This window comes from Colias philodice, chromosome 11, assembly GCF_061535455.1.
Source record: "Colias philodice isolate Cphi_HAF_F1 chromosome 11, ilColPhil1 Martin Lab GWU primary, whole genome shotgun sequence".
Taxonomy (NCBI): Eukaryota; Metazoa; Arthropoda; class Insecta; order Lepidoptera; family Pieridae; genus Colias; species Colias philodice.
The window spans coordinates 11396486-11413610 of record NC_143096.1 but is presented as its reverse complement, the minus strand read 5'-3'; the positions used below and the strand labels follow the sequence as shown (position 1 = coordinate 11413610).

At 33.2% G+C, this 17125-nt stretch overlaps 1 protein-coding gene across 1 annotated transcript; it reads right to left on the bottom strand.

The window, feature by feature from the left end:
- Positions 1-4529: 4529 nt before the first annotated feature.
- LOC149484893 (very long chain fatty acid elongase AAEL008004-like) lies at positions 4530-14040 on the bottom strand. Its single transcript, XM_089700419.1, has 6 exons — positions 13897-14040; positions 8307-8497; positions 7816-7896; positions 7219-7381; positions 6263-6399; positions 4530-4781 (listed from the first exon to the last, which is right to left on the bottom strand). Exons 1-6 carry the CDS (start codon positions 13943-13945, stop codon positions 4563-4565), a joined length of 840 nt encoding a protein of 279 aa, XP_089556545.1. The 5' UTR covers positions 13946-14040; the 3' UTR covers positions 4530-4562.
- Between the last annotated feature and the right edge of the window lie 3085 nt (positions 14041-17125).

Below are 17125 nucleotides of genomic sequence, written 5' to 3'. Positions count from 1 at the left end.
TATAAATAATATATTCAATGAATAATTCAATACTTAAAATCAATATAAATGATACAATGTACTGGGTGATGATTTTATGAAATTAGCGTTTTTCTTTGATAAGGTTGAAAAACTGACCAAGCGTGACTTGAAATTTATAAGCGGGTTCTGTATGGAGTATATTATTTTATTTATATAAAAGGAGAAGAAAATAAAATATAGAGTGGCAATAGCCTGTGTTTTTAAAAGAAAAAGTAATTTCTATTTTATTGTTAGATCTGGATGATTTTATTGCTAAAAGTGAAGCCCCGTGTCCCCAAATGGGGTAAGGAGCAGATGCATTATGCATACATCTGTTTCACTGATCGATTTTCTTTAGAGACAATTAGGTGATCAGCCTTGTGCGTCCTGCCAGACCGAGACATTTTTTTTTCTTCGTCTCCACCGGGAATCGAACCCAAGGCCCCTAGATTCTACGCTCACGCGTCAACCACTGTACCCAGGGGGCGGTCATTTTAGTGCTCGGGTAAAAAGAAAAAACTATTGATGCCGATAACAAAAACTTTATTATTACTCTGCACTTTCTAATGTAAAGGAGTTTTAAAATGTGATTCAGAGGTGATTTCAAACCGCTCAACTTGCTAACTTAGAAACAATCAAATATTTCGTCTTTGTTATATAAGTGTGTATATAATATTAATAATATTAAAAAAGAGAGAAAACTTCCAGAAATATTTCGATTCTTTGCTCTACTAAGGAATTAAAGATAGGATCACTCATCACTTATATGATATTTTTTCCAAGTAACTGCAGAAATGAACAGTACCATTTGGCGCTCCACTACTGTCCGCTTCACCCGCAACTTCCTTCCGCGTACGGTGAAACTGTGGAACGATTTGCCACCTGCGGTGTTCCCGAACAACTACGACATAGGGGCCTTCAAGAAAAGAGCTTATTTGTCTATAAAAGGCCGGCACTTGTAACACTTCTAGTGTTACAAGTGTTTATGGGCGGTGGTGACCACTTAACATCAGGTGGCCCACCTGCTCCTTTGCTTGCTCTGACATAAAAAACCATTTACCATTTGATTCTAAAACAATTATTGAACGCCAAACAACTGTTGATATCGAGAAAATCAATTCACATGCGTAACTTTGTCGGTACAAATGTATTGAAATTTATTCGTAAGGTTAAAGTAGCGCAAGTTGGAGTGACAAACATTATTGTGTAGATCTGTGAGGAATGTGCCACGTCATGATGACGTCAATGCGGGTTAATTTATATGGAATAAAGGGAATTTATGTGCCAAAACATGGTACAATCAGTGATATTGCAAAGCGGTGTAGATAGGTTACCACATCATTCGATCTTCAAAAACGGGACACTAACGCAAACACGATAATATGATGTGATGAGACGTCAAAAAGAGACAAATGATGTAATTAGTGCCAAGCCACATTTAGTCGTGTCACTCCGGGAGCGATAATAATATTTAATGTGAATATTAAATATATTAATAATGTTACGTATCTATTTTTTCTATCGCGGCTGCCGAGTAGGCAAACTTCTCGAACTACCTGAAATGTTTTTATCGACATCAATTTGCTTTTGAATATGCTGTAAAATATTAAACTTAGAACAGGTAATTATTTTTCTTTTGAAATATTACCGAAAAGCCGATACAAGAGAAGATATTATAGAGTTCGAGAAGTGTGCCTGATTGAGTAAAAGCTCATTATCACACTGTTTGTATGCATTTCCTGAGATCATTTACTATAGTGGTGTTTATTTTTTTACACCATATGAAAGTAGAGATTTCAATGAATAAAAGGCACCCCCAGTTTTTTAAAAAAGCTGATATTTTGACGGGTGACTTTTCGATTGAAAATTAGGTTGTTTTTTTTTGGTATTAATTCAAAATTAATATTTTCAATCAAATAAATTACAGTGTATTTGGGACATAATAAAGTAAGTTTTCACCAAATTTCGTAGAAAAACAATAAATTTTGAAGTAGATAAAAATAAAAGACCAAAAACTTGTTTTTTTGAATTTTTCACCTAAATTTTGAGGTTATGTGAAAAAATTGTAAATACAAAAGTTGTAGAACTTTTAATTACCTACAACTTTTCCATTGAACTTTTTTCTGTAGGACTTGTAGTTTTGTCGGAAATCGAGAGAAACCATTTTTTTCTCTTAAAAGCTCCCCCCTCCCACTTCCCGAACTCGGATTGACCGTTATTTATTTTTCCTTTTATTTTCATCATACAACAATGTTGTCATTGTCGTATCGCAGAACCTGCACATCGTTTGACGGCACCGCTGCCTCAGACACGGCTGCAACCGCGATGCACAAAACAATAAGCTGCAACGAGAAATACACACTCACTCTATCTCTAATTCTTTGATAAACAATTCGGATACAATAATATTATGTTTATTGAATTTATTACGAACCAGTTTCATCTTGGATGATCAATTTGGGAATGTACCGTATTGGGTTGATTCGCAACTTTTATATCACAACTGATGATTTTATTATTAGACTAGATTAGACTTATTGTGGCCAAAAATAACTGACCTCTATAAATGTATACCTTTAAGAAAATTATATTTGTGATATTTAGATTTTTGCATTCAAATGCTTAATAAATATATATTTTTAAAGAATAGTCTGAAAGTGAAGGTTAACTGCTTGGCTTTATTTTTTTTTTCGATGATTTGATTCTATGTGTAAGTACGATTGAATAGTTGTTGTTGAAATAAAATAAATTACTTACATAAATAATAGTTATATCCTGAAAGTTCCTGTGCCTCTAGACAAATGGCAGAAACGACAAAGAAAAGGATCCATTATCGATAGATACTAACTAAATGGATAGCAAACCTTAGTTAAAAAAATACGTGGCTTGGCCGCTTTGCAAACCTCAGATTAGTCACATAATATTAATTGATAGTGTTAGTTAAGTTAGGGCTTGTGTGATACAATCCTATAGGACGTCCTTAGTTGTGTTTGATTTCTAAGCTATTGCATAGCTTCTATCGCGGGCCTTGAGCGCGGGGACCGAATCCAGAAATTCCGTAACGAAAAAAACCTCACGCTCCCCACAGGGACGGGCACGGAGGTGTGGCTTGAAGGCATAGCATGAAATAGCTTTACCGTGGCAGTCCCCGAGTGCCACACGTCTTTTTTTCTTTCAGATGTTTTAGTGCAAAGCAATGAAGTTATGATTTCTTAATTATTTTATATAGGAAGCTAACATGGGTAATTTGAGATTATGGTAAGGGATATATTAATTTGGGTACTTACATCCACAGATCGCGCATACATGCTTAATAATCACTACAAAGTATAAAACAAAGTCGCTTTCTCTGTCCCTATGTCCCTTTATATGCTTAAATCTTTAAAACTACGCAACGGATTTTGATGCGGTTTTTTTATAGATAGAGTGATTCAAGAGAAAGGTTTTAGTAAATAATTTATTAAGTTTAAACAAAGCGGGCGAAGCCGCGGGCGGTAAGCTAGTAATAAATATAAAGTGAGTATATTCTATTGCTTGACTCTATTATAGACCAACAGGAGCGGAGCCACGCGGATAAAACCGCGGGGCGCAGCTAGTGTAACTATCAGATACTAATTATGGTACAGAATGGTATGTTTATTTCATCTGAGCTTGTTGCAGTCAATCGGAATTTAGTTTTCATGATAAAATGCTCTTATTGTTCGCAATATATTCCATATTTTCCTTTAGGATAACTAATATTCATACAATAAAGCATTAATTTATTCAATCATACCTATAACGTAAGAGTAACAGGCATATTTTTCCTTAAATCCTGCCTGATACGCTTTTACGGATATTACTATAGCAACCATTTGAATTAAATAGAGGATGAATGCTTTCGATGTTTTGTCCACAGACGACACAGGGGACACAGCTAGTTTCTAATCCATACTATAATATTATAATAAATGCGAAAGTAACTCTGTCTGTCTGTCTGTTACTCAATCACTTCTTAACTACTGAACCAATTTGCATGAAATTTGGTATAGAGATATTTTGATACCCGAGAAAGGACATAGGATAGGTTTTATCCCGGAAATCCTAGAACGGGTTTTTCTTTGAAAACGCGGGCGAAGCCGCGGGCGGAAAGCTAGTGTTTCTATAATTCTAAAATTTGCTCGTAGATTTAGCTCAGTGATTCTGTGATATTAGGGATAGTTTGAATTTTTGTGCCGTTTATTGTATTTATTTTATTTTATTGTATCTATTTTACCCGGTATTTTAACGTTTGTATAACATTTTATTTGATATGTTTAATTTTGTATTTTAATTTATTATGTGGCTGTAAATTGTGTTTATGTAAATAAATAAAAAAAATGTAAATAATGTCTCTGGACAATATTCCAGAGGTCGAACACCCTGTGATGGCGGGTGCCATTAAAAAAAATACTTAATAGTAGCTAATCTCAGAGTGAAACAACAATATGGAGCTCGTATAAAATATTATGTTTCTAATAATCATATATCTCAACAAATAAAACATCACCACATTTTAATAATTTATTTATAATTTAACCAGCCTAGTCTACCCGTGATTTCATGACACCGTTTTTCACTCCGTTCTTTTCGCTTTTCTTGGCCTGTTTCTTGGGTTTCACGTAGCTTTGGTAGTAGAATTGACCAAACATGTTCATGAATACTATGGAGTACATTACTGTTAGATATTTTATCACAGTCGGGTAACCACATGGGTAGAACAGGCTTCTAATACTGTGGCAGAAGATGAACGCGAACTGCATCTGTAAAAGAAATTGAATTAGTTTGTCGATTGAAGTATGTAATAGATGTTCTGGTGCACGTTTCTTATTATATAAAAATACTAGCTTTCCGCCCGCGGCTTCGCCCGCGTTTTCAAAGAAAAACCCGTTCCCGTAGGATTTCCGGGATAAAACCTATCCTATGTCCTTTCTCGGGTATCAAAATATCTCTATACCAAATTTCATGCAAATTGGTTCAGTAGTTAAGGCGTGATTGAGTAACAGACAGACAGACAGAGTTACTTTCGCATTGATAATATCTATTAGTATGGATTTTTAAACATTTTTATATAAGAATACGAAAGAAATGCTGATCACCTAGACCTATAGCCCTTCGAATCCGCATTCCGATCTGAATAATAAACGAGTGCATTCTTTTCCAGGAAAGCAAGATCAGATTTTTTAATGTTACTATTTTTTTGGGACTTTATCTGCTTGCGGTGCATTTGTTATCAAACCTCCTCAAAATTCGGATTTCTCAAGATAACTTGAAAAAACATATGAAATACATTGGTTTACTATTTATAATGCAAACAGTTCATACGAATAGATTTGCTGACGATAGAAATGTAACCATCGAAATGAATAGCGTAATTAAATATCGAAGTTGTACATCAAAACAGGCTAATGCACCTAACATCTTAGCAATGACTTGACAGTTAGAACCTTTTGATTCCACTTGTAGGTCAAGATATAGAAACTGGGTAAGGACTTATATATCTTGTTTATTTGTTTGCTATAACGACCCAACTCAAAAACAACTCAATTGACATTAAAATGAATGTTATTTTAGAGAGTTATCTTTACACATGAGCAAAACAGTGGCTAGTACACGTCCCTTCTTAACTTTTATAAAACACTCTGAAAGTTGAACATGTATTTAAGTTTTGTGTAGAACCCTTCAAGGCACAAATTAATTATTATTAGTAGTTACGTTTATAACTCTTTACGTATACTTCATTCATGTCGCGGAAGACTTCGACACAATTCCCGCGGACCCATTAAAGCGGCTCGACGGAACACAGTTGGGTTTTAGTCGGTAAGAATCCGACATAACCCACGGCTCCTTCCCCGGGGGTCGTGGGCATCTATGCAAGATTTCCCCACTTAAAAATAAGGTATATTTCATTCATTCGGTTCACCATAGTACAGCCTGCCAGTTTATTTTTAGCAATATTCAGTAAGTATACTAATTATTATATCCTGTCATTTTTGAGCCATGAAGTTTTCTTTTTTGTTTTAGTTAGAGTTATTAAATATTGTATATAAAAACTAGCGGTCCGCCCCGGCTTCGCCCGTGGTACCTACATGTTTAAACTATCCTATCTCTCAAGTTGGATCGAACTGCACATGGTGTGCGAATTTTATTATAATCGGTTAAGTGGTTTAGGAGTCCATTGAGGACAAACATTGTGACACGAGATTATATAATTATATTAAGATTATTTAATGAAAAATCTTACCAGTTGCAATACGGTGACATATTTCTTCCACCACAAGTACTTTTTGTATTGCGGCCCCAATCCAGATATTAGATAGTAGCCGTACATTATCACGTGGACGAAACTGTTGACCCATCCCACTAGTACACATTGACCACCTGAAACATTTTTGATAAAGACAAGATAAAGTAAAAGAAAAATTTTTGTTACTTTAGTATTTTTTCTTTTTTGAAGAAAGACGTCATGATGAGGACTGTTGGCTAATAGCTGTGATATTTGTTATGAGTATTTTTTTAAAGTGAAACTTTTATTACATCGTCTCAAACTTTTTGGTCTGTGTAGCGCATGTCGCGTGTATCGCGGCTGCCGAGTAGGTATACCTACTCGGCAGCCGACCGTCACGCGACATGCGCTACACAAAGCAGTGTTTGGAACCATTCGAACAGTTTCACTTTTACCTTGGTTTCATAAAACCACACAACATTTTTTTATCTATATTTGATCTGTCATTAATTATTTCTACGAATTTAATATTGCTACATTTAATGGATAACAAAAAATAGTGTGGGATTTCGAAAATTTTGCAATAACACAAGTGCGCCTAATTAGCTACAAATCATGCGTACTTTTTCTGTTGTTAATTTTTAGAATTGAAATAACTCACTTTGAAGAGTAAATTTAGTAAGTTATTTAGTTTAATCTCTACATATTACATAAAATCTCTAGACGTTGACTCGTCTCAATATAATTCACAAAAAAATTGGTTGTCTGTAAAGTAAGTTTACTGACGATAGTTGAACGTGACAACGTCCGATTGCGCTTCTTTGTCACTCATTCCGCGCTCTCGCTTGCACTTCAAGCCTTACTTGGAACGCCTCAGAGCGAGGTAACGCCGCATGAGTCATGTTTTTTCGTGCGTGCAGCCGGCTCTATCGAATTATAAGACTTTGTCACGTCAAAATAAAACGAAAAATTACCTGGAATATACTTTATAGCGATCCACGAAGCCATGGGCATCAAACTGTGGTGATGTAAATGCAGTGAAGAAACTTGTCTGTACGATTTTCGGAGCACGAAGAATATTGTATCTAGAAGCTCGATTAGTTTCAACGCGAAGTATATGTAGATGTTTCTTGCTATCTGAAAATGAACGGTTATCACTTGTAATAATTATGGTATTCTTTAGTTTATTATATTTGCCCTGTAAATTGGTATTAGATACTTATACAAAATATAGTTTCTTACACAAAATAATATTATGTTTCTCCACTTTATTATAATACTACATATTATATTATTATAATAAAGCAAATAAGAGTTGGAGAGTTCGTTTTATTGTGTTGTAGCCAAGCACAAGAACTACTAAATCGAATAAAAAAATGAAGTTTTATTACAGTGGTAAAATCTTTTTGATAGCTCCGACACTTCTTATTATTTAGTACTAGATTTCCGCCCGCGGCTTCGCCCGCGTTTGCAAAGGAAATGAACTATACGAAACAAAAATTTGGACACACAACAGGTCTGAAAAAAATGTAGAATCGATAAGAGGTACTTATACTAAGAAATTAATTTACCCTATGACTTCTAGGAGAGGCGACATCATCAGGTGCCTGGCATTTGAAGTCATAATCCTGGTGAGATACATAGATGAAACCCTGGAAAGAAAACAAATACATATAAATATATTAAACATACTTCATTTTAAGTGTGTTTTACAGAAATAAATTATAAAAAAAATATTTTTTTGTTACATTTTACACAATCTCTACTATTTGTTGTGTATTCGAATTTTGTATATTTATACATAACCTATTACTTACACTTATTTATAATTACACTTATAATTACATTTTAATCAAAAATTGCATTCAAATTAATTAATATATTGTAATGAAAAGGACTTATTAATTGTATTAGTTTCTGGTTAACCTGTTAGGACTTATGCAAAAATAAAAATAACTTAATATATCTCTACAAGATCTCTACTATAGGAAATTGACAAGGATTGTAAATTATAAATATCATATAAATATATACATATAATCACCATTATAATACAACTTACCTCATAAACTAAAAACGAGCTTATTAGCACTTGGAATATATTGTATAATTTTATAGCCGTCTTCAATTCATATGGCTCTTTGTTGCTCATGAAATAAGGGCCGAGTTTCGTGCAAAAGAATAAATAGCACACAACGATTCCTAAAACTGGCCATGGTGTTGATACTAGAAACCAATCTTTTGTTACTGGACCTGAAATTAAAAAAAAAATTGGTTGCCTGTAAAGTCGGTATACGGGCGAAAGTTTTACGTGACAACGACTTTTTATGTCTGTCTCTCTCGCTCAAGAGAAACAGTATATCAAAAACCCAACTATACTAAAATGACTTTTTTTTAAACGTTAATAGCTCCCGTACCACATAGCCTGTGTTAAGAAAGCCAGTCAAATTGAAAAAAAAAATTGAATAATTAAAGTGAATGCTTCATAACTGATAGTTAACGTTTTATAAAGGAATATGTCATTTTTTTGACGTGACCACGGCTTATAATTCGATAGAGCTGGCTGCACGCACGAAAAAACATGACTCATGCGGCGTTACTTCGCTCTGAGGCGTTCCATGTAAGGCTTGAAGTGCAAGCGAGAGCTCCGTTGCGATGTGAAAGAAACACGAACAAACACACTAATAAAATTAGTGATGAAACAAGAAGCACACAAGTCTATTGGTAACCATTATATTTTAATGACAAGATGGTTTCATATCATATTATTTGGCTTGTTTATATTTGTAAGTATTCAAAGTCGTATTCAAATTTATACTAAAACTATTAATTTTAACGATTAAAAGCCACGATATACATAGAAAAAAACTTGAGCGATGTCAAGGGACATCCGGATGGAACGAAGTGTTAAGTTAAAGAGAGACAGACAGAGAACCACGCGCACGCCGCACGGCTTAAAACTCTAGCAAAAAGTGTCGTGACAACTTTTCGTAAGATTTTTTTCCGTCTAGCCCCCTTTCACAACGCGCGAAAAGGAACTTCGTTCCAATAAACTTAAATATGCTTCGTAATTTCAAATCAAGTAACTTAACATACCGCTTCAGTATTCATTTGTTAATCGCTGATTTAAATAATCCAGTCATTATGACAACAAAATATAAACACGAGTGCAAATTTGCGTTGCTTTGTGCTAAATCATTGTCTTTTTTTTATTTTAATCGATAATTTTCTTTACTTTACTTATTGTTTAAGCTTGAGTTAAATCTATGCTAATATTATAAAGCTGAAGAGTTTGTTTGTTTCAACGCGCTAATCTCAGGAACTACTGGTCTGATTTGAAAAATTCTTTCGGTGTTAGATAGCTAATTCATCGAGGATGGCTATATTATATTATCATCACGCTAAGACCAACAGGAGCTGAGCAATGCAGGTGAAACCGCGGAGCGCAGCTAGTCTTTTAATTTTGATATAAATTATTGACTATTTAGTGTTCTAGATAATTCGAGAAAAGTAAAATCTATATGATTAATTTCCTTTTAATAAAAATAAGTTAGGTACGGTTACGAATATTGGTCATAACTACTATCTTGACCAAGCAAAAGTCACAAGTATTGAATGAAATAGATTACACGGACTACAGTTCAACAACTATAAACAAGACTCGATTATGTAAAAGCACGTGGTTTCTTCCGTTGTTTTAGAGAATTAATTATTTTGTACACTGAATATAGAAATAAATATATATATAAATATATATCTACTGTTTCTCCTGTAACTATATGAAATTTTATTGTACTTTCGACTTTTTGAGGACAAGGTTATCAACCTCTTCACATACATTTTTTAATCGTGAGAAACTTTGTTTATGTATCAAATGTATCATGGAATTGTATTTAATCATTTTCTTCATTAAATCTATAAAATTTAGAAAAAGAAATAACAAGCACGACTCTACAATTTTCTAAAGACATTATTGTAACTAAATAGGTCACTTGAAGTAGGCTAGAGAAATTACCATTCATGCATTTTAATCCACCAAAATTTAAAAGAGGTATTTTTTATGAGCCAAAAACAAATCTTTCGATGGACGTTTGGAGATTATGCAACATCCGATGATATCTGCTAATAATAATTAGAGTAGTAAGTAAGTAAGAGGAATCTGTACTTAATATTATAAAGCTGTTTGTTTGAACGCGCTAATCTCAGGAACTACTGAGATTTGAAAAATTATTTCGGTATTAGATAGCCGGTAGCCCATTTATCAAGGAAGGCTATAGGCTAAAATATATCATCACGCTGAGACCAACAGGAGCAGAGCACTGCGGGTAAATCCGCGGGGCACAGCTAGTGAGTAATAAAAATAGAAAGTAAGTAATTATAACATAATAATTTAAATTGTATGGACATCTAAACCTTACTATATTAAAAAAAATGTTGTCGCAAAATTTTCTTGATAGTCTATACTGCCTACATATTTTTCTATAAAAATATTTTTAATTGAATTTGAAAGTAATTAAAATTCATGAAGGTTTCCGCAAATTAATTTCCATGACGAAAAAAGATCATCTTATTGTGTCCATTGCCAGTTTTCGTAATTACTTTTTGAATATATTAACCTATTTTTTTACAAAACGATGTTAAAAGGTCAGTTTTATAATTTATGTGAGATGCTCAATTTCTCGAAGTATTTGTTGACCCAAATTTAAATCATTGATTTATATTTTAGAAGTTTTTATACGAATTTGAAGAATGATGGGTAACTATACAATAAATCCAAAATATTTATTTTATCTTTTCATCTAATTGTAGCAACTAAACGTCTATAATTTAATAAACATATTATAATAAAACTCGATTTTTCATAGAGAATTGTTAGAAATTTGAATTTACAATTGACAATTTTAATTATATTTTTTTCGAAGAGGCCTTCTTGAAGGTATAACTAACAAGCCTTCCGCCCGCGGCTTCGCCCGCGTTTTCAAAGAAAAACCCGCACAGTTCCCGTTCCCGTGGGATTTTCGGGATAAAACTTACCCTATGTGTTAATCCAAGTTACCCTCTATATGTGTGCTAAATTTCATTGTAATCGGTTCCGTAGTATTTGCGTGAAAGAGTAACAAACACAACAACACACACACACACACACACACACACACACACACATCCTCACAAACTTTCGCATTTATTAATATTTATTAGTAGGATTTATATTAATGAAAATAAATCAATATTGTGTTAAGGTTAAAGTACTATAACGTCAATTATTTTTAATGAATAAAGACAAGTCAGTTTTATTGAATACATTACTTTTTGAAATATTTTAATTAATTCTTCAATGTATTTTAGAAATGACATTAGGAGTGTGGCCTTGTTGAATCCTACTAGTAATAATATTATAAATGCGAAAGTTTGTGAGGATGTGTGTGTGTGTTTGTTACTATTTCACGCAAATACTTCTGTACCGATTACAATGAAATTTAGCACAAATATACAGGGTAACCTGGATTAACACATAGGATAGGTTTTATCCCGGAAATCCCACGGGAACGGGAGTATGCGGGTTTTTCTTTGAAAACGCGGGTGAAGCCGCGGGCGGAGAGAGTATAATAATATGTAAGGGGCTCATAAATTTTGCTGAGATCAACAACAATTTTGTCTCACTCTATTCGACTTTTTAAATAGTGTTAATTCTTTCGAATTATGATAATGATAGGTTAATGTTTGCATACACATTACGCATGCACTATTAAATAATGGGTCAATTAATATGCATAATTGTGGCACTTAACAGACCATGATTGTACAAAGTATAAATAAATAATATGTACCTATATCAATTTTATAGGGGATATTAATTTCAAGTGAATTATTTAAAACTGTTTCTGCAAAAGGTCTGCATTATGCAAATTAGCAATTTTTGTTACAATATTATCCCGTATTTCTGGCCTGGCATGCATTATGAGTTCTTATCTATCAATCATGTTTTTAGACAGACAGACAATTAGACAAATAAAGACTTGAACGTATGGGAGAATAATAGGATGCACTTATAAGTTAAAGAAGTTAATCGACTTGGTTTTAGTTTTAGTTAATACTGGTGAATTCTGCAGAAATACAATAAAGAAATTGATTGACCGGTTGGCTTGGTTGGTAGTGGCTCTGCCTTCCAAACCAGAGGTTGTGGGTTCGATTCCTACCCGGGGAAAATATTTGTGTGATGAACATAGATGTTGGCTCTGTGTCTGGGTGTTAATTATCTATATAAGTATTTATTTAAAATTATATTTGTATGTTTATCAGCCATCTGGTTTCCATAACACAAGCGAAATCTCAGTATGGGAACAGATCATGCCGTGTGTGAAAATTGTCCTGAAATATTTTTAAATAATATCACGTGCGATGCATGCTTGCAATTTAGAGCAGTCGTTTACTCTATAGGTTCTATAAATGTAACTAACAATGATATAAGAAACTAAAGCAAACCAGTCTTATCTAGATTTTGAATACCTGTGTGGATATTAATTTCGGGTTAATAAACTAAATATTAAGGTCTAAGATCGTAGTTCAAATGTCACACGCTTCGTTGTAGAGTAGTCGAAAAACAAAACATAATATTATGTACCTATAATACATAGAATTAAACACAATTTTCCGCATCATAAGTAGCGGATGAACGAACTTATAGTATCTTATACATACATAATTTGTGATTTTTCCAATACATACTTAATCACTACATAGTATAAAACAAAGTCGCTTTCTCTGTCCTTATGTCCCTATGTACGCTTAAATCTTTAAAACTACGCAACGGATTTTGATGCGGTTTTTTTAATAGATAGAGTGATTCAAGAGGAAGGTTTTAGTATATATACTAAAACATAATAAATTATATATAATTTATTATGTTTTAGACAAAGCGGGCGAAGCCGCGGGCGGAAAGCTAGTAATTAATATATTATGGATATTTAAAACTAAATGTTAGAGAATCATTAGGTACTTCTTTAAATCGAAATGACATTTTATTAAAACATGCATTCAAAATGTATTAAGTAGTAAATTAAAATGCAACCTTTTGTGTTTATAACGAATTAGTATTTATCATTTCTATAAATAAAACTAGCGGTCCGCCCCGGCTTCGCCCGTGGTACATATGAAAAATAGATGTTGGCCGATTCTCAGACTTACCCGATATGCACAGAAAATTTCATGAGAATCGGTCCACCCGTTTCGGAGGAGTATGCAGACTAACATTGTGACACGAGAATTTTATATATAAGATAATCTATATCTATAATATAAAAATGAATCCCAAAATGTGTTGGTAAGCGCATAACTTGAGAAAGGCTGAACCGATTTCGTTAATTAATTTTTTATTATATTCCTTGAAGTAAGAGGATGGTTCTTATGTAGAGAAAACGTAAAAATGTACCACGGGCGAAGCCGGGGCGGTCCGCTAGTAATATATAAAAATGAAACCCGTTTTCCTTGGTCACGGCATCACGCGTTAACGGGTGGACCGATTTCGATAATTCTTTTTTTATTATATTCCTTGAAGTACGAGGATGGTTCTTATGTAGAGAAAACGTAAATATGTACCACGGGCGAAGCCGGGGCGGACCGCTAGTAGTGAATAAAATTAAAACAATACTTACTTGCCAAGTCTTCATTTATATATTTATACGCATTTATAATGGAATCCATTGTGCCGTAAAACAAATACAATAAAAAATAAAAATTAAATAAATACAATTTTAAACTTTCATCCCTCCTTCACCCACGACAATGACCAAATAATGTGACCAATAACAAAAGTAATTAAATCACTTTAACAAATTAAAATAATTTACCATTCCATGCATAATTTATTTTAAAACCACGCGCTCCACTACTAACTTCGTAGAATTAACCAATTGCGTAAAGAAGGATTTTATAAATGTTATTTTATCTATAGTACTGGTCCGATTTGAAAAATTCTTTCGGTGTTAGATAGCCCAATTATCGAGGGAGGCTATAGGCTATATTATATCATCACACTAAGACCAACAGGAGCGGAACACTGCGGGTATAACCGTGGAGCACAGCTAGTGTGTAATATGCATTTAAAATCACGCTTTCACAAGTATCCAATTTTGAAGGAGCAATCCCATTAATTTTTCTTTAATTCAAAATTCTATCGTATCATATTCCCAAAAGAAATGCTTTATTGTTTTGTATGCTACACTGTAACATATCTTTATAAAAAAGATCGTGTCACGGTGTTAGAAGTTAAACACCTCCGAAACAGCTTGACCGATTCTCATGAAATTTTGTGTGCATATCAGGTAGGTCTGAGTATCGGAACATCTACTTCATACTCCTAAATGATAAGAGTAAGATAGAACAACGTTTGCTTGGACACTAGTATCTTTATTAAATTGTTCTTTATACTACGGCCACACTACCGTGATATGCCAATAATTATTGCCACAACTTTAACAACACCTAGGTGTAACCACGACATATGGCCATAATTCTACAATGCCAATCAATATGACAAATGGCGGTAGGCAATAGCTCCGGCGGCGGTATTCTTTCGCACATCAAAGAAGATTACCGCCTTAATTTTGCGTATGCGGCCACACTACCGTTTGTCCAGTGTGCAATATGAGCTCACCGGCGATGCACGTATCGACCGACATGGAGTGGTCAAATGAAAAAGCGCTCATTGGCGCAAATTTTTGGAATTCTTGGAATTCTTCTCTTTGGGATCTTGGGGATACCCAACAGAAGAACTATAAACATCGCAGTGTACACAATGATGCGTGGCGTCGGATCAAACAAAATTTATCATTTCCAAGTACAATAGATGATTTGAAAATCAAAAAATCCTTTTTAAAAAGAAAGAATCCTTGATGAATTATTACAGAAACCATATTATATATTAATTATTAACTAATATTTTTTTTGCTGCGGTAAATGCCAATAATTACCGACATATCTAGGTAAACTGTAGTGTAACCACACCAGTTCATGCAGTAATTTAGACGGAAATTTAATGCCATAATTATTGCGGTAACAGCCCGGTAGACGGTAAGGTAGTGTGGCCGTAGCATTAGATCCAATTCACACAGAGATATCTCGGCTGGGGAAATTTAAATAAACGTAATCTTTATCGCTATTTCCCCGGTCAAGTCACGTCCACACTGACCGAGTTTGTTTCGCATAGCAATTACCTCGCGAGGCTGCTCGCTCTGTGTGGACCCGCCGTAACGATTAAATAAAGTTTAATTTCAATCTATATCTTAATCTTAATACTATTATAAAGGCGAAAGTTTGTAAGGATGTATGGATGTATGGATGTATGGATGTATGGATGTATGGATGTATGGATGTATGGATGTATGGATGTTTGTTACTCTTTCACGTAAAAACTACTGAACCGATTACAATGAAATTTAGCACACATATAGAGGGTAACTTGGATTAACACATAGGATAGGTTTTATCCCGGAAATCCCACGGGAACGGGAACTATGCGGGTTTTCCTTTGAAAACGCGGGCGAAGCCGCGGGCGGAAATCTAGTAAGGAAATAAATGAAAATATAAAGAAACATCGAAATAAAAAAAAACAATTTGGAAACAAATAACTAAGTAACTTATTGTTTTTATATTGTAATCTATCATTTTACTTATTGAATTTGCGCCTTCGCGTACTAGCATACATTCCTTTCCAATCAGGTTTGCCTGGAAGAGATTGCTTTTGAGCAATAAGGCCGCCTTTTAGTACGTACGTACATGCCGTGTGATTTGATTCTATCTAATTATAAGCTTATTTCTGATTGGTATAATATGTACAGTAAAGAATAAATAAATAAATAATTTGTCACTAAAAATTAAATTTATTTCCTCCTTATAATATTATTTAGAAATTAAATTAATCAAACTAGAAAATTGTTCTTCCTTATATGTATATTTATTTATTGCTCTATGGATCACCAAAATGACATACCTACATGACAGGTAACTTAGATAAAAAAACTTTTATATATTAAATTCGTTTTTTCTTTGTTATATAAATGGTACATTACGTATTCATAATAATTGCGAATTCTTTTCACAATGATGTATTTTATTACATTGTCACTTTAAAGGTTCAAATGAATTAAGTAACCTTTAAATATTTATAGACTTTTGATTAAATAATAGAATTAATTAAAAATTTGTATTGGGGAGTCCTTTTAAATTGTATTTTATTTATTTATTTATTTAACAGTTTTATGTACCATTACAAATTTTACAATCATATCATAATGTTAAAAGAAAAGGAAACATTCATAGCACATAAGGCAACCTTATCGCTTATCAGCGATCTCTTCCAGGCTGTCCAAGGTAAATAAATAAATAAAATAAAGGATAAAAATTTAATATAAAATGGGTACACGGTGAGCGATCTCTGTAGTTTTTGTGTTTGCGTTTAGTTTTTTTAACCAAATTAGTAAATAATATACATTAGGTATAGTCTTACTCTTGCAAACTTCTTTTCGATTTTTTAACCATACGATACATTCTTATTTTGTAAATTATGTAGGTATGTACATAGAGAGAGATCCCAAAAAGAAAAAGAAATAATTTATTATTAGGAACTTATGCGTAAAGTCAATATTTGCGAATAGCAACCAATTATTTGTATTCGCTTTGCGATATTAAAGACTTTATTATTAATCTTAAACATCAACATTTAAATCAAGTAAATTTATATGGATTTATTAAGTGCGTTACAATTTATTACTCAATTTTGTTACTCCTGTGATAAATGATTAGCAATGTTGAAGGAATACGAAATAATGTCTTGCTTGTATTAAAAATGTAAGGAAACTTATTTTTTTCTTTTGAGCTGGAAAT